At 41.4% G+C, this 16,888-nt stretch overlaps 2 protein-coding genes across 10 annotated transcripts in view; one reads left to right on the top strand and one right to left on the bottom strand.

The window, feature by feature from the left end:
* LOC119180778 (uncharacterized) overlaps positions 1-10,536 on the bottom strand; it is a 37,096-nt gene extending 26,560 nt beyond the window's left edge. The window contains exons 1-11 of one of the 9 annotated variants that reach the window (XM_075875941.1): positions 10,218-10,536; positions 9,661-9,775; positions 9,438-9,566; positions 8,680-8,760; positions 8,358-8,544; positions 8,231-8,266; positions 7,772-7,852; positions 6,892-7,119; positions 6,765-6,830; positions 6,360-6,560; positions 4,836-4,909 (exon numbers count right to left, since the gene is read on the bottom strand). In XM_075875941.1, the coding sequence (XP_075732056.1) occupies positions 4,836-4,909; positions 6,360-6,560; positions 6,765-6,830; positions 6,892-6,982 (432 nt within the window). In that variant the 5' untranslated portion in view covers positions 6,983-7,119; positions 7,772-7,852; positions 8,231-8,266; ... (3 more) ...; positions 9,661-9,775; positions 10,218-10,536. Of the gene's footprint in view, positions 1-3,111; positions 4,080-4,835; positions 4,910-6,359; positions 6,561-6,764; positions 6,831-6,891; positions 7,120-7,771; positions 8,211-8,230; positions 8,545-8,679; positions 8,761-9,437; positions 9,567-9,660; positions 9,776-10,217 lie in introns of those variants that run through there. The other 8 variants (XM_075875943.1, XM_075875942.1, XM_075875944.1 and 5 more) reach the window with 8 other exon arrangements.
* A 58-nt stretch (positions 10,537-10,594) lies between these two features.
* On the top strand, positions 10,595-16,574 carry LOC119181573 (uncharacterized). The gene is made up of 3 exons (XM_075875938.1): positions 10,595-11,960; positions 12,036-12,153; positions 12,307-16,574. The coding sequence occupies exons 1-3, from the start codon at positions 11,547-11,549 to the stop codon at positions 12,429-12,431; spliced, it is 657 nt and encodes a 218-aa protein (XP_075732053.1). The 5' UTR covers positions 10,595-11,546; the 3' UTR covers positions 12,432-16,574.
* The last annotated feature ends 314 nt before the right edge of the window (positions 16,575-16,888 follow it).

Genomic DNA, 16,888 nt, shown 5'->3' with positions numbered 1-16,888 from the left:
TAGGGAGCAGCATGACGACGCGGCTGCACAGGGCCGAATGTTTAACGTGGCGATGGTTAGCAAACATATCACACCGTCGTCATTACTTGAGCTGTAAGCATCATACAGCAGCTTCTTCAACGAAATACGAGCATTCAACTTCCCATTAAGTAGCGCTTGAGTCACAGTCATGATCAGACTCCAACAGTGCGAAATTCGCTACACTCAGATGTGACAGGTTCCATCAGGGCCATCGAAACAAGGATATCGGAACGAATACACACATACGCTTTTTGCAACGTCAAAATCGTAAAAATTCATCTAACAACGTCTTTTGGACAGCGCCGCTGAACTACAGGAGAAGTTAGCATGGACTGTAGTCGTAACTGCATATTTCTTGCGCTAAACATTTTACTCCGCTCGTCAAGCTCGAGCGTGTTGGTGGCATGCGTCGCTTTGTAATATCCACTCTATTTGGGCAACATCACACTGCACAAAAAACTATATTTTTATTTTGAGCTCACTGAAGGATATTATACAACAAGTGCAACAAAAATAATTTACGAGCATGAAAAAACATTAACGCACGACGGGACGTGAAGTGCAACTCGCTGCTTGTGAGCTAGCAGCCGATTGTTCATCGTCGCTGCCCTACCCGCACGTTAACAACCACTTACGCGTCCAGTGAAAAATTCTCAACATGAAGACTGCTTCTTTGAACATCACCCCCTCACATCAATCTGAGGAATACTTTCCGCCGAACGACTTCTGTAGCACCAACAACGCATCATTCACCACGCACAACACCAGCACAGTGTCACTTACCACGTTTATGTCGGGGTGCGGAAACATTTCGCTCCGATACCCAGCAAGAAAATAATTGCTTGCAGTATGCTTCCATCTATCAACGAACGTAAAAAACGAGCGGCGCAGCGTAGGCCAAGGTTTGGGAGTGCAAATCGCGAGCCTGCGCAACTTCCCGCATACAATAAATGTTACGAAATTCATGCACTACAAACGCACTGACGAATGCTTTACGCACGTAAAACCACGCGAGTTTCAACGGAAAAGGTCAGACAATTGCATATAATTATCCAACGTGGCTGCAGAAAATCTAGCGAAGCTGATATGTGTACTCTGCAGGCTATAATCGAAAGCATGAGTTGCCACGCATTTTCACAAAAACTTCCACTCTCGCAAGATCGAATCAGATTTATAGTGTCAAGGATGGTTCGGTATATTCACTCATACACGATATACAAAAAGTGGTTTGTGTTCGTTCCTAGCAAACGTGTTAACACTGAGGCTAGCGCCACCAAACAAGGGATCGTTGGGAGCATCTGCCTACTATCCTCCTTGAGGGGACGCTCCCGAATTACGCTAGGCTGCACGACAGTCTATGAACATTGCGAATTCACATCGCCCGATACCAAATTTGGTATATCTGGAGCTAGCGAAACGACTGCGAGCACACTATGGGCGTAGCATGTAATCATGTTTCACATGAAAGCATATCATGATTATGTTTATACGAGTCATTTACCTTTGTTGTCTACTGACATCCCGTAATACCAAATTTGGTATATGTGGAGCTAGCAAAACAGCCGTGAGCGCGCTATGAGCGTAGCATAGAGTCATGTTTTACACGAGATGAATGTCATAATTACGTATCATCCTTGGATGGGTCATTTACCGTCATAGTCCATTCACGTCTCGTAATACCAAATTTGGTATATGTGAAGCTAGCAAAAGGACCACGAGCGCATCATGAGCGTGATATGTCGTAACATACATTACACGCTGTCATGATTATCATGTTTGTACCAGTCATATACCTTCAACATCCATTGACGTCACGTAACACCAAATTTGGTACATGTGAAGCTAGCGAAACGGCCGCGAGCGCATCATGAACCTGGCATGTAGTCATGTTCTTACATGACACGCATCTCATGAATATCACGTTTGCAACAGGGGTGTACCTTCATCATCCCTTCAGGTCTCGTAATACTAAATTTGGTATATGTGAAGCTAGGAAAACCACCGCAAGCCCGCTATGAGCGTAGCATGTAGTCATGCTTGACACGACACCCATATCAAGATTATCATGTTGAAACGTGTCATTTACCTTCGTCGTCTATTCACACCACATAATACCAAATTCCATATATGTGGAGCTAGCGAAATGGCCATGAGCACACTATGAGCGTTGCATGTATGTTTTACATGACACACATATCATGATCATCATGTTTGGACATATGATTTACCTTCGTCGTCTATTCATGTCACCTCATACCCAATTCGGTGTATCTGGAGCTAGCGAAACAGCCGCGAGCACGCTATGAGCGTAGCATGTATTCATGTTTCACATGACACACATATCATGATTATAACATTTAAATGTATTATTTACCTTTGTCATCTATTCACATCATGTGATACCAAATTTGGTGTATGTGGAGCTAGCGAAACGGCTGTGAGTGCACTATGAGCGTAGTATGTAGTCATGTTTTGCATGACATACATGTCATGATTATGTTTGGAAGTGCCATTTACCTTCGTTGTCCATTCTTATCTCGTAATATTGAATTTGGTATTTGTGTAGCTAGCAAAAGAGCCGCGAGTGCATCATGAGCATGGTATATTGTCATGTTCTTACATGACACTCATTTCATGGTTATATTTGCACCAGTCACGTACTTTCATTATCTTATCATGACCTGTAATACCAAATTTAATATATGTGAAGCTAGCGAAATGACCGCAAGCGCTCCATGAGCGTGGCGTATAGTCATGACTAGCCATAACATGAAAATCATGACATGCACGTCATGATTTCCCCGTTAGGGTCTGTCACTTATGTTCGCCATTCAGTTATGACACACCATACCAGTTTTGCAAAATGTCATGTGAATGAAACCACCACAAGAGCAGCAAGACCGTGAAATGTAAATTATGACATTCATGACATATATGTCATGATTTTCATGTTATGACTAGTCAGTTATGCTCGTCATACTGTCATGTTATGCCATACCCCTTTTGGTATCGATACCATTATCAAAACGGCCAAAAGAGGTAAAAGTCGTAAACACCTAGATGGATAGATAGACAGATAGATACGCTCAATGTCGCCGATGTTCGCTAAGAAATGCTTTGCATTTAGAAGCCATGGGTGCTAACAGCTCTCTCGGGTTGACGTGTGACAGCATGAAAGTAAGGCGCCACAACTGACCCAACAGTTCACATTCACACATCACCCTCTGTATTTTTTTTTTTAATCGCGCCTTCGGTAACCGCTATTAGGAGCAACATAGGGTAGCTTGCAGCCGAAACATGATGTAGTACCTGAATGTTAATGGTCTACTGCATTTTAAACAGACACAAGCTTTTGAAAGCAGATTTCACACATGACAACACAATTTCTCTTTTAATAACTTTCGGATGGGCTGACATAAATCACACAAGCTGTTGGCACAGGCTGACTTCTGGCCTTGTTGATGTTCAGTGCAGACTTGACAAAATTGGATAAGAGGAAGGAGGACACCTTGAACTTTGCACACACACAAGCGCTTGCGTGTGTCCCCCTTCGTCTTGCCCTGTAGTGATAAGTCTGCACTAAACACCATCAACGAAGCTGGATACCTATGCCTATGTCATTTAAGTCAGCCCATTAGAAGTTTGTGAAAAGAATAATTTTGTCATGTATGAAATCTGCTTTCAAAAGTTCGACTCGGCATGAAGTGCCGAGTTTTGACATTTATCTACTACAACACAATTTGGTTGCATACAACAATATGACGCTACATACAGGTGTTCCTGAAGCTTTGATTCAAAAAGGAAAAACCAGTAAGAGGAAGGCGACATGTGAACGAGAACCATTCATGTCGTATGTGGTGCTTTGACTTTATTTGGCGACACATTAGTTCTGAAGAGTTGCTAGAAGGCACGATATCCCCTTTAACACTTTTTTACACTGAACAGGCTTGCTCAGCTGTGGTTTCACACAAGCAGTGGTAACAGGCATGGATGGCAAATCAAGCAAGGTGTCTCCTATGTTCCGACAGCATATGTGTAGTAAATACCATACTACAGTCCTGTTGCAAGACATCAAATGGGCACAGTATAAATGAAAGACGTAGAGAACCGTGCACAGAAAATAATACTGTTCACAAAAAAGCACATTTTTTTCATCCTAACAACTGCTGCAGTTGTGCACTGCAGTTTCTTGAGATGTAGATTTTCAACAAAAGCAAGGATGAGCCCACGCAGCTCGTCCTGAAAGGCACTACGACGAAAAAGAGAGACAACTGCATCAGTGATACCTGTATACCTCTTTGAATTCGAGTTGAAACGTGTGCATCGCCGTTCAATCTCTCTGTTGTTAACAATGCTAAACATTTTGTTATGCATGCACATGCTAGGATGTGTGCCCATGGCATTGTTCCAAGAAGAACAAAGCAGTTCTGAGCCAATGCCAGTGGACGCGTCATCTAATCTTCGTCGACATTTCTAGTTTGTGGTGAGGTTTTGGCTTAAATTCTATGTACTAATTCAGCCCAACATAAGTTTTATTAAAAGCATACGAGTAGACGTTAAGTGATATCTTCAGGCTCTTATTATGTCTAGCATTTTTTTCTAGATTAAACACTGCAGGTTCCAATGCGCTATTTTTTTTTTAATTTTATGCATTGTGGTTTGTGTTTTGTTTACATCAATGGTTAAAATGACTTATTTTATGAATGCAGTTAACACTTAGTGTTTGCCACTCATTCAGATCAGAGTATTTTGCTAAATGCTTTTCAGTAACAGCCTTCTAAAACTATATTGTACTCGCACACTTTTTTACTTACCTGTGTAATCAGCTTGCAAGCGTTATCCTGGTAATGGGCTGCCAAATTATGCATCACAGACATAACAGCATCTCCTAGTAAAAAATATTTAGAAACTTGTAATACAGGCCACCAAACTTTTCACGCAGAAATGTAATCATTTTTACTAGAGGCATCTACAGTAAAAAACAAAGAGGTCAGAAATTCTGCCAACTGACATTAACTGATGTTTCACTTTGAATGTGCTTGCCTTTGCCACTAATGGCCATGGTGGCTGTTGTGTATCCTCTTAATGACAGTTCTCATGCTGTTGAAGAATACCAAAAAATTCAGGTTTTAAACTACATAGATAATGCAGTTAGAAGCATATGTTACCTCTTTCACAAGTGCTAACACTTGCAAGGACATACCGATAACACAATATAAGAAAGAATTCGGCAAAGATGGCCAATGGAGCCATGACTGAAAGGGTAGCTCAGCACATGCATTGTGTGGATGAAGTATACAAGAGTTCATTAGATTAACAATCTTTTCATTCAGCATCTGCACCACTTAAATTTGTATTAATCTTGCTACCTTTATTTCCTGTCTGACTCCTCATTCCTGCTGCAAAAACATGCAGCTTGGCACTTGAGGAGGAGGGCATTTTTGCATTTAGAAAAATTAACATCTTATGGTAAATAACATCTTATGGTAGTACAGTGGTACAGAAGATGAAAAAGTGAACATGAACTCGTACACAGCCATTCACCTCCAGTCCCTGCTGGGCTTTTTGACACTATAAATCCATATAAACTGCACCTGTCACAGTACTGTCGTGGCACAAGCTTTTGTTTTTTGAAGTTTTTGACAGCACAAATAAATTCAAAAGAGGTGTTCGAAAGCTCTGCATGCAGATTATCTACTCTGTTCTTCATGCACTCCCCGCTGGAAAAATTTCCAGTTCCGGCCGGATTACGAGACAAGAAATTGATTCCAGCCAGAATTTACCTGGCCGGAATGTAAGCCATTCTGGCTGGAAATGAAGCTCATTCCAGCAAGAAATGAAAACCATCCTAATCAGAACTGGAAATAATTATAGCCAGAAATGGAAATGATTATAGCCAGAAATGGAATTGTTCTAGCCGGAAATGGAAATCATTCTGGCTGGTAATAAAAGTCGTTCTAGCTGGTAACAAGTTGTTCCAGCCAGAAACAAATGACATACCGGCAGGAAATGGGAGCTGTTCTTGGCAAAAAATTCGAAGCATTCTCATATCGTAAGAATTGTGATGTTCTCATTAAAAAAGTGATTTTCCTGATGCAAAAAAGAGGCCAGGTTCCAGAAATACACTTTATTATATGCCTTTGATCTTATACTTTCCCCTGCTTCAGCTTCCTTTTCACATCTTTAATCTTCTCGCTTAGTATGCACTGGAGCTTATGTTTAGCCACTGTGATATCTTTTTTTTGATTTGCCCCAATAGGCCAAGCATTCTTCAAAAAAGAAAAGGCCATAGATAAACAAAAAGATACACAGCTTTTCAACAAAACAAATATGCTCACCGTTCACATCGTGCACTTTTTGTGGGGTAAGCTGCTTCGTCTCTTCCACGGGCACAGAACAACCACTAACAGTCTTGCAGGCTAGAGCTTCCTCTCCCCAAATGGCTTGCGCACAGTCCCGCACAACAATTGTCACCTTCTTGTTGTTAAATATTTTGGTGGCCTGCTCGGCATTAATCATTATCCCTTGCAGAGGTGCAACTAAACAAAAAACAAAGCACTCTTGAAAAACATGGAATATATATTTCCTATTCACCACTGCATTAAACTGTTGCTAGTTTCTGCTGATATTTCGTGTGTCTTTTAGCCGTGTCAGTATTCTTTGCAGTTTTGCGTGAAGAAAGCTTTAATGTTTCAACAACTAGCCCATTCTCGGCTTATTATACATATAAGTATGCTACTTACAAAGGCCCTCAGGAGTAGCGGCGAATTCTGCCACATTGTTGTGCGTGCTGTCGTGCGTGCCATCAGCTGCAGAGAAAAAGCATGATTTTCAAAAAGTATCCATAACTCAACTGCAAATGAACATTACCACGGTCTTGATGCACTTCGCTAGCAACAGCTTCTACCAATGAGTGGTTCTCCGCAGGCGCTGCAGACACACCCCCAATACCACAATGCATGGGAGTCTTGGATTAATATCTGGTGATAATTAGTTCAAAATAGAGGTTCATACCTTGTGAACAATTCCTTTACATTTCAGCTGCATCCAGATTTAGCCTAGAAGAAGTTGTGGCTTCAGAAACTGGAGCTACTGTCCCTGCAGCAAAATATGTACTATCACTGCATGTGACGATTAATAACATATTGAGCTAAAGCCTGGAGGATCATGAAAAAGGTTGAGAACTGAAACAAAGAACCAAATTGTTATGCAGGCTGTCATAGAGCAGCAAATTATAGCTGTAAAGTTGAGTTCAGAATACTAGAATGGGCCAGAAAACAAACACGAGAAAATTATATTTGAGCTGACATTAAGCATAAGAAATTGACTGGGGCTGGCAAAATACCAGAAAATACAAATAATGGCAAAGACAATAAAGTATGGTGGCATCCTAGAAGTTAAGAAGAACTAAGCACTTTGCAGGCACAAAGTGAACTTAACTTGCACAAAATATAGTAAATTGAGACTCAGTGAGAGGGCCTCAACCAGCACTAGTCATGAAATAGGCTGACGATGATGAAGTGCAGTGATGTCTGTGTTCAAATAGCAAGCGCAAGGTATCTATTACTGAACAACAAATATCTCCCAAACATTACAAACACCAATTTATTGCAATGGAAGTTGCAAACAAATAACTGACCTACATTAACACATAGTTTGCTTGAGCATGCTTGCAAAATAATGTGCTGCAGAACTTTTACTCTCAGTTTTCAACAATTGCGAGGTGTACTATAAGATGGCATATTCTTACTACACACACAACCACTGGTGGTGACAGTTGTGACCATGCCTCTCTGCAGCTCCCTTGAATCCACAGCCACGCCAGTGTCCACTTAAAAGCAAAACATAAAGCTATACTTCACAGCACACCAAACAGCTGCAAGCCACAATTAGTGGCAAAGAGTTCTCCCCCAGCCAAAATATGCCATTTAGATCTTATGCTAATGTGCACCAGTTCAGTGCAAGTTCAAGCTGCTCCTACAATGAACCCCAAATGATTTCAAACAGTCCCCTGGAAACGCATTTTAAGGGTGCCGTATGAATATGACATGTTTAACGATTCTGACAAAAATTTTGTTGATGCAATTTTAAAAAACACAAAAAACATTAGCCCTCTCTATATGCTAGCACTTGTGCTATGTACAAGGCTGACAAAATGAATATATAATATGTTCCTTCATATTCTTCTGTTAAAATGCCAAATGCTTACCTCTGGTCCTTGGCATCTCTACCAGCATGTCCTTAACTGAGTACAGACAAATGCATATATTAATGCTTAAATTCAAACAGGTGCCACACAGCATGCAGAAAGAAAATCCAGTAAAAACATAACCCACATGAAGCGAATTGTGCTCTTACGGCATCTTGCAAAAATGCCATCTCCTTTTTCAGTGCAGCATTATGCTGAAACTGAAGGTGATACTGCCCTTTCCAAAATTTAGCTTCTTTACTTGCCTCAACAACTTTGCTTTGGACTAAATTGTCCTCCAAGTCAGATGTGCTTGGCGTGTCTGATGTCTTCCTCTTGGGTAGGGGGGAAAAAAAAAGCAGTACATTACCAGTAGCCATAAAAAATAATCTTGTGAAACAGGGGATCTATACTAGATGCAAAAATCTGAAACCACAAGGAGTAACAAAAAAATATAATGACAATGTTACCTTCTTAGAAGACTGGGAAGCAGTGAGTGAGACCTTGTGGCTTGTCTGGGGCTGCCTCTTGCAGCTATCTTCTACGCGATCCTGGAAGATTTTGATAGACTGTCAGAACTGTCACAGACAGACAACCAGTTCAAACACGAACCGAAATAACGCCATTATTGAAAAGACTGTCCAGTATACTGTCTGAAAGGAACTTGGTTTTTCTCGTTAAACAAAGATCCATCGCTGAGGCCATGAGTGCATGGCTCGCAATGTGGTACAGGGACCTCAAACTACATGGACTCGTGAACGCATAGCGCAGTGGGGGTCATGCGGGGACCATGGGATGTACATGCCTGAATCCCTTGGTCAAATAAAGCACCACCCCCAGGTACCTCCCGTAATTATGAGCGTTTAGAAAACTTATGCCACCTGCTTTCTATATCAACGACATTTGAAAATGTCAATAGAAAAGCTCTTAACCACAGTTTTACCCACTCCTGTGAAAGCACAAGCTTGAACTTAATTAAAGAGTTTGCGGGGAAGGCTGCTGGCATCACTATCACTTCACAGCATTGCTGTAGGATGCCTTCCTACATTTATGGTTGCTTTTCAGGTCGAAAAATGGTGCTTAAAAAACAAGCAAACTCTTCGGATCAACTGCTGCAGCTAGAAGCATTATGAAGGGTGAGCTTTCGATTGCACCGAAAAAAAAAGGGGGTTCAATGAAAAATACGTTGTCAGTCCCTTTAAGCTAGAAACAGAGTATTACGGCTCACCTTTAAAGGTGATGTTCTACTTGACACTGCAGAATTCCACTGTAGGGCATGGAGTGCGTGCTGGCGCAGAACATCATCGAACTGTCATTTTTTTGACGCCGCCCAGCTACTGCTTTTTTTCTTTGACTCCTGCAAGAAGTAACATGCATGTATGCACAGATATCGCAGCATATGGGAAAAAAAAATTATATGTGAGTTGTTTACATAAACCAAAACTACCTACCTGCCTCAAAACTTTCTTTTTGTGTGAGATGTCATCAGACTCGTCCACGTCAGATAAGCTTAGTGAGGGATTTTGACCCTTTTGTGCCTGATTTTCTCCTCCATGTCTTCGGTCTCTGCAAGACAACACGAAACGTCCTCCATCAGGATACTTTGCAACAAAAGGCAAACAAATGGGTATAATCTGCCTTCGATCGACGCTTATTCTTCAATTAAAATTACCGGCTTGCTCGCGCGCTTCTCCAAAACAGACATTTCCTCACTCAATGCAAACCAAACTCATTGCAACGTACTGAACGTAATGGACTGCTTTTCTTGCATCAGACCTGACGCGGGACCCTCTGTACACTCTACCAGTTATTTGTACTAAATGAACGTTAATTCACGGGGCACTTTTGAATACATATGGCTATTTTTCTACGAAGTTTCGGTAGGAAGACAGGTTCTCACCCTGATCCTGATCACAAACAGAAAAGATTTGTAATACACGCATAATTTAATTACCATGCCGCATAAGTCAAAAGGAAGAAGAGAAATATCGGCAACTTGAGCGCTCACCAGCAAGTCTCAAAATCTGGATGCTGTATGTCCCGTCATTTTTGTCATCGTCAGGATCGTGCCATTTGGCACGATAGACAGTCCTGTTACTGAAATAGTCTTTGTTCACTGGATAGAAGTCCTCAATGTCAGCAACGGGAATAATATACCGACGCTTGTCCGTGTCATCTTCGATAAATCGTACCAGTGCAAACCTCACGAAAAGATTTTTGAGATGGCTAAAAGCTAAGAATTGCAAAGTACAACCATAACGAACCGCGCTGGGCTGCACACAAAACACGAAAAAATTCAAAATGGCTGAACACAAACGGAGGGGGTGTGCTGGGCTGCAGAGTAACTTTGGCTGTTTTCACATACTCAAGTACGCACACTAAATATTTCTACTAAAGTTATGTTTTGAATAATTTGCCATATTTACAAAAAATAAAATACAAAGCGACATCAGAACACAAACAAATTTATGAATAGTTAACGCGAGTGCGGAGCAGCTCTCTCTTGAATGAGACGAGGAAATCCAGCTGACTGTGCCGTCGGTGTTCGGTGGCTTTGTTGTGTGCATTCCAAATGATTTTGTAGTCTATTCTACTAGTAGAACATGGTGTCATAGAAAAGAAGAAAGGCGTACCTGGATCCAGAGTCTACTGCTTCTGTTCCGAGGGCTACAAAGTACAGGCTTTTGAGTTCTGCCAGCGGTAGTGGTAGTTCACGACTATCGCGTCGGACATCAGTTTCAGGGCCTTCTCCCTCAAGTACGCCGCAGCTGCTGATCAGCAACTCTGATAATGAGAGCCAAAGTTCGTGGCCGTGTACTGATACAGATCACGACGACTTTGAGCTCACGGGTGACACTGACGATGACTACGGTGACTTTGCCAGTGAAGACAGTGAACGCGTGGCATCCCTGTGCGGCACGTCGTTCTCCGACTACGAAGACTTGTTTGACAAGCTATGTGACTCATTCGATGTTGAAGATCTGGCGCTTCCATTTATTGAAGGTGGACGCCTCACTCATGGAGATGCCTATATGATGCTCCTGGGCATTGCTGTGAGGTTCGGCTTATCGTGGACTGCGAGTGAGGAGATTCAAAAGTTGTTTAATAACCTCCTTGAGCAAAAAGCATTTCCTCAAAGCAGGTACCTCTTCAAGAAAGTCTGTGGCGTCGACATGGATGATGTGGTGTTCCACTTGTATTGCTCGCACTGCAGGTTGCATCTTGCAGATACGAAGGGCAACCTCGACGAGAGAGAACACCTTCACGTTGTGTGCAACATGTGCTGTACTCAGTACTCAGGTGGTGACCTTGTACATGTTGGAAGTTTTTTGTGAGTATGCCGATTAAGAAGCAGCTTGCCTCTATCCTGTCTAGCAAGACAGTTGGCTCTGCTGTTATGAGCTCACTCAATCGCAAGCACAGCAGTGAAAGCGCAATGAGCGGCGTCACCGACGGTGCTCATTACCAGAAAGTGCGGCAGAACATGAACGAGAGCGATATTACAGTGACTATAAACTCCAACGAAAGTCCTGTACTTAATTCTTCAAGTTACAGCATATGGCCTGTTCAGCTTGCCTTGAATGAGCTGCCGCCGGGACTGAGGTGGAACAACATCATGACGCCAATGCTATGGTACGGGAAAGAACACCTGGATATGACCCTTGTGCTGCAAGCCTTTGTGCGGCAGCTCAAGCAGCTCAACAAGACTAGCCTAAGATGGGAATATGCAGGCACTGTGGTCAAATCAAAGGTAAGCACCTATTCATTAGATGTATGGCCAAAATATATGTCAATGCATTTATCGGTATTCATTTTCAATTTGCAGGTGTTCTGCATCTGTTCTTGTGCAGATTTCTCTGCTAGAGCTGCAATGCAGCACATGGTGCAGTTTAATGGTTATTATGGCTGCAGCTGGTGCTATCATCCAGGAGTAAATGTTGATGGTAAATGTTGTTTTAAAGCTTTATTTCAATGAGCACTCTGCAAGGTGCAACAAATCTGCCCACGTGTTCATGCATTTTTCTGCGAGGTTGAATTAGCTTTGTGGACACTCATTTGAACAAGCTTTTCAATGCCTTTTTGTCTCACTATTACAGGTACTGTTAAACACTGCCTTAGCACACCCTTCCCGGATCGCGCAGATGAAGAGGCACTACAAAACTTGAGGGATGTCTGCAACACTGGAGCCACTGTACGTGGGGTCAAAGGGCCATCACATTGATTAACCTACCGCGCTTCAGCCCTGTTTAGTCCTGGAGCCCGGACTACATGCACAGCATTTTGCTAGGTGTTGCTCGGCAGATAACGGACTTGTGTTTTACAGCAACTGGAGAGGACTACTACTGTGGTGAGGCTTCAAAAGTGGCAATAGTGGACAAAAGAATTTCTTTGTTGAAGCTTCCATAGTGCATTAATTGGCGGCCAAGAGCACCGTTCTCTCGGAAATATTGGCAAGCCTCCGAGTGGCAGTGCTGGCTCTTGTACCACAGCATGCCATGTTTAGCCAATGTTCTCGGCAATGTATGTGTGCGGCACTGGGGCTTAGTCGTTTAAGGAGTCTTTCTCCTCCTCAAAAACTGTTTCAAAAGCGGAAGTTGAGCAGAGCACTCTTCTACTCACACAGTTTGTTGTGAAAGTGCAGCTTTTGTATGGTGAAAATGCTATGACATGCAATGTTCACCAACTGCTGCACATTCCGAAATCAGTTCTCTTGTCCAAATCTCTGTGGGCTCATTCATGTTTTGTTTTTGAGAACAACATTGGAAAGCTGTTAAAGCTGGTGACATCATCAAATAGGGTGTCCATTCAGATAGCCACTCGACTGCTCTTGCAGAGTAGCCCAACTTGCCTGAAGGCTCTGGCAAGCAGCCATGCTTTGTCGCTAACAGCTCAGAAAGGTACTGAAGCTGATGAGCCAAGCATTGTACCGTTGGGGAGGCCAGAAATTATCGATGAGGCTTTTTATTCAAGGTACCTTCAGGGAGACAGAACTTCAGTGGAGTACCAGAGACTGACCTCCGTATTGACAAACGCTCCTCCACTCGACTTTCACCCTTCATTTGACAAAGTTGAGCACTGCACCACAACTCGGCTCAACATGACGCTGCGCTACTCGAGAATCGCAGCACATTATCGCTGATATGCAGTGACTTGCCGTGCCTAGAGACGGCGCTTCCATCGGCTTTCTCAAGTGAAGAGGAAGTGTTGAAAGAAGGGACGTTCTAGAATACATGGATGAAGCTTGGTGGAGTCCTTGTTGCCTCGGAGAAGTATACATGACACACCAAAATTGATTGTACAGCTTTAGCACTTCCAGGTGGCACATACGTAAGAACGAAAAGAATAATATGCTGTAGAGGGACAGCTGCTGAGGAAGAATTCTTTCTGTAATCAAATGTTTATGAAACCAGCAGCAGTGTCAGAAGTGCACATATAAGGAGTGCGAAGAAACAAGGGCAGGAGAGGCTGCACAAGATTGATGTGCAGGCACGTCCTTGCATTTACTTTGCATTAGATGGCCAGGAATTTTTCTGCGACCTTGTAAACAGTCATGAATGGTCATAGAGCAGAGGCTTGTGTCTTTAGCATTGAACCATCGTGAAGAGCTGTTTTTGATGTGCTAAGTAGTTACCAACTAAGAATAATAATTCATGGGGCTTAACATCCCAATTTTATATTACAATTATGAAAGATGTGGTACTGGAGAGCTCCACAGTTTCAACCACTTGGGGTCCTTTAATGTGCACCTACGAGCCTCGAGTATTTTTGCCTCTATCGAAAATGCGGCTACCACGACCTACGAGTCGGCGTTTAAGCGCCATAACCACAAGACCACTGTGGTGGGTTCGTTACCAAATCAATATGTGGCAATCTCCGAGTCATGCCGAGAAAAATATTTTCTGTGGCTTGCCGTGAGTTCCTGTTCTTTTTTAAGCTTTGCGTCTTATTGCATGGTGTAAGGCACAATTTATCAATGAGTATCTGTGTGTTTGTCAGAATTTCACAACTTCATTTCAAGATACTTGATCTTCCAGTGCTTGAAAGAGAATGTGACAATATATCGATTTCTGCATTTTCATTAAATAATTTTTATTAGTGCATAATTAGCCCTATTCAGTCTGTAGTCACACAAGTTCCACTTTGGTATAAGAATCAACTCTGTAGATTGAAATACGTGGACAATCTGTTGTCACTTATTTTTATTCAAAGCATGCAGTTATAATTTTCTTGTTGCTCCAAAAAGAAGGCATGCTGGAACGGCTCATCAAACGTAGTGTGTTCAACCAAATTCTGCTGAGCAATAAATAATAATTTAAAATGAAATGAGCCCCACTAGTCCACTTGGGGAGCATGTTCTAATGTGCGCATGGGGTTTCAAATCAACGCGATAAATGTTCGTTTTGTGACAAGCCTCTATAGTTAATGTGTATACTTGCACAGATTCCCGCTGAAAAAGATCTGTGATGTGGGTGGGCACAGAGCTTCGAGCACAATAGAATAAAGCAGCTCGGGCAAGTTGGTGTTCCATATTTTCCCGTCTCTTCATGTGTGTGTGTTCATGTGTGTGTGTTTTCATGCCTCTTGCTAATACATGCACTTATGACACCAGAATTGTTTAAAAGACCTGTAGTGCTAAATTATGTTGGAAATGCAGTGCATTTGTACTCAAGTAATGCTTCAAGTGTATGTTTTTCGGTGTTTCTGGTATTTTGCAAATGCTCTGAATTTTTGTTTTTTCGTGTTCATGTAATTTACCTGTAACCATTTAGTTAATAACGTCTGATTTTTTCATAACTTAGTGAACAATCATTCTCAAGAGAAACTTCATTACAGCAAAGGCTGTTTAATGTTTCATGAGGAAATTAAAATTTATCCAGTTTGGGCACCAACAAGCAAATAATGAACCATGCAAACATGTTCAATTGACAGTGTGACGAATTTGTATTTAAAAAAAAATATCTTTTAAGCATTGTACAAAAAAAATTGTGCATTTACCCATGCCACTTGAAATGTAGTGTGAGCACCATGTTTGATGGCTTGCTGCATGTGAGCTGCCTTGTATTTTGTTAAATAGTGGCCTTCTACCGGGTACATTATATGCAGGTATTTTCACACTTAGCGCACATGTTACTCTGCCTTATACTAGTCGCCCTGCGAACTTTCAGCCTTTTTTTAATACCATCTTGATGAAGCCATTGATTGTGCAGCAAGAAATGTAATGAACACTGTTTCCATACGTACAGACTCACTATGTTGCAGTTTATTGTGTAATGCTGTACTTACTACATTAAGTATGTGAAATGAGTTTTATGTTCATTGCAGACACGTACCCTACAAAATTTTACAGAAATGGGTTTGTTGTAAATAATATGGTCCAACATAAGATACCGTAGAACAGATTTGCAGTACACACAAAGCAATAGCTACTTTACTTTTTAATTTTTTGCCAATTAAGCTTGAGTTATAGCTTCAGTGGGTGCCTATTATGCATTTGAGATCTTGCACTCACAGAGGTTAAAATTATTTCACTTATATGTGCATTGAGCTAGCACTCAATGTTGAAAGACATGTATAGCTGATATATCAATTGCAAGCTATTTTTATTATGTACCTGTTCATATCCAGCCACTTTTGGCATTTCTGGGGGGGGGGGGAATTTTTGGTCGCATAGCTAGATTATTGGTGTTCATGGGGAGGATTCCAGACTGCACTGTTTATAGTAAGGAAAAAATCCATTTCTAATTTGAAAATCTGATTTCCTGTGGTGCCTGGAAATGTCCTGGCTGGAAATTCTGTTTTCAGCAGGAAAGTCAGCTGGAAGACTTGATTTACAGCTAGACGCGGTTTTCTTTCCAGCTGGAAAATCAAATTTCTGGCGGTAAAATGTTATTTCCAGCAAGAAAATCGATTACCAGTGGGAAATTTGGCTGGAAAGCATGGTTTCCAGCCGGAAAGTCTTTCTCCATTGTCATGTGGGCAGCAAAGAAATTCTTCACTTGACGAAGCTTCTTAAAGGGGGATGCTACTCGAAGACACTTTTTTTGATATTCACCCTATAGCAATGAAACTTGAGCCATTTATGGAACTTTTTATGCCGATTTCAAATATATAATTAGTTTTCTTGCAAGTTTCACACCTTTAGCTCTGCAACATGACAAAGTGAAAACCATAACCATTTTGCCCCCCTCTTTCCATCCCTGAACTTCAGTAATTTTTTTATTATTCACAGTTCATAATGTTTCAAATAAAGTGTAGAATGCAAATTACTAATTAGGAAGCACATACAAAATATGTAATACACGTGAAAAGTAGTAGATGCAAAAAGTCCATATTCCACCTACCCTAGTAAAGGTTTACATACAATTTTTTTTGTTATGCAATAAAATATTGAAATTTAAACTAGATAATTGCATTTGTCATACTTCGAAAAAAATTTGGGCAAAATTTTCTGCAGATCCAAGCACTAGAAGTGCCCAAAAAAGAAGGGGCACATTGGAAAAAATGGAAAAATTTGTGTTTTTAGAAAAATGAGATTTAAAGTTAAAATTTAGTTTTTATTTATGAAAGATATCATTAACATCTGATGAAATTTGCACAGCAAAAAGAACAATCCTTCTTGTAGTGGCCACTGCAACTAAAATACGCCAGCACCATGAGTTTGTCCCTCTCAGATTTTTT

The sequence above is a fragment of the Rhipicephalus microplus genome, chromosome 10 (assembly GCF_043290135.1).
Source record: "Rhipicephalus microplus isolate Deutch F79 chromosome 10, USDA_Rmic, whole genome shotgun sequence".
Lineage (NCBI taxonomy): Eukaryota > Metazoa > Arthropoda > Arachnida > Ixodida > Ixodidae > Rhipicephalus > Rhipicephalus microplus.
This window is presented reverse-complemented; position numbering and strand designations above follow the sequence as displayed.

Coding starts and splice junctions, on each gene's coding strand:
- LOC119181573 (XM_075875938.1), top strand. CDS start 11,547: ATGCCGATTAAGAAGCAGCTTGCCTCTATCCTGTCTAGCAAGACAGTT. Junction 11,961..12,035: donor GCACTGTGGTCAAATCAAAG/GTAAGCACCTAT, acceptor TTCAATTTGCAG/GTGTTCTGCATCTGTTCTTG. Junction 12,154..12,306: donor TCCAGGAGTAAATGTTGATG/GTAAATGTTGTT, acceptor TCACTATTACAG/GTACTGTTAAACACTGCCTT.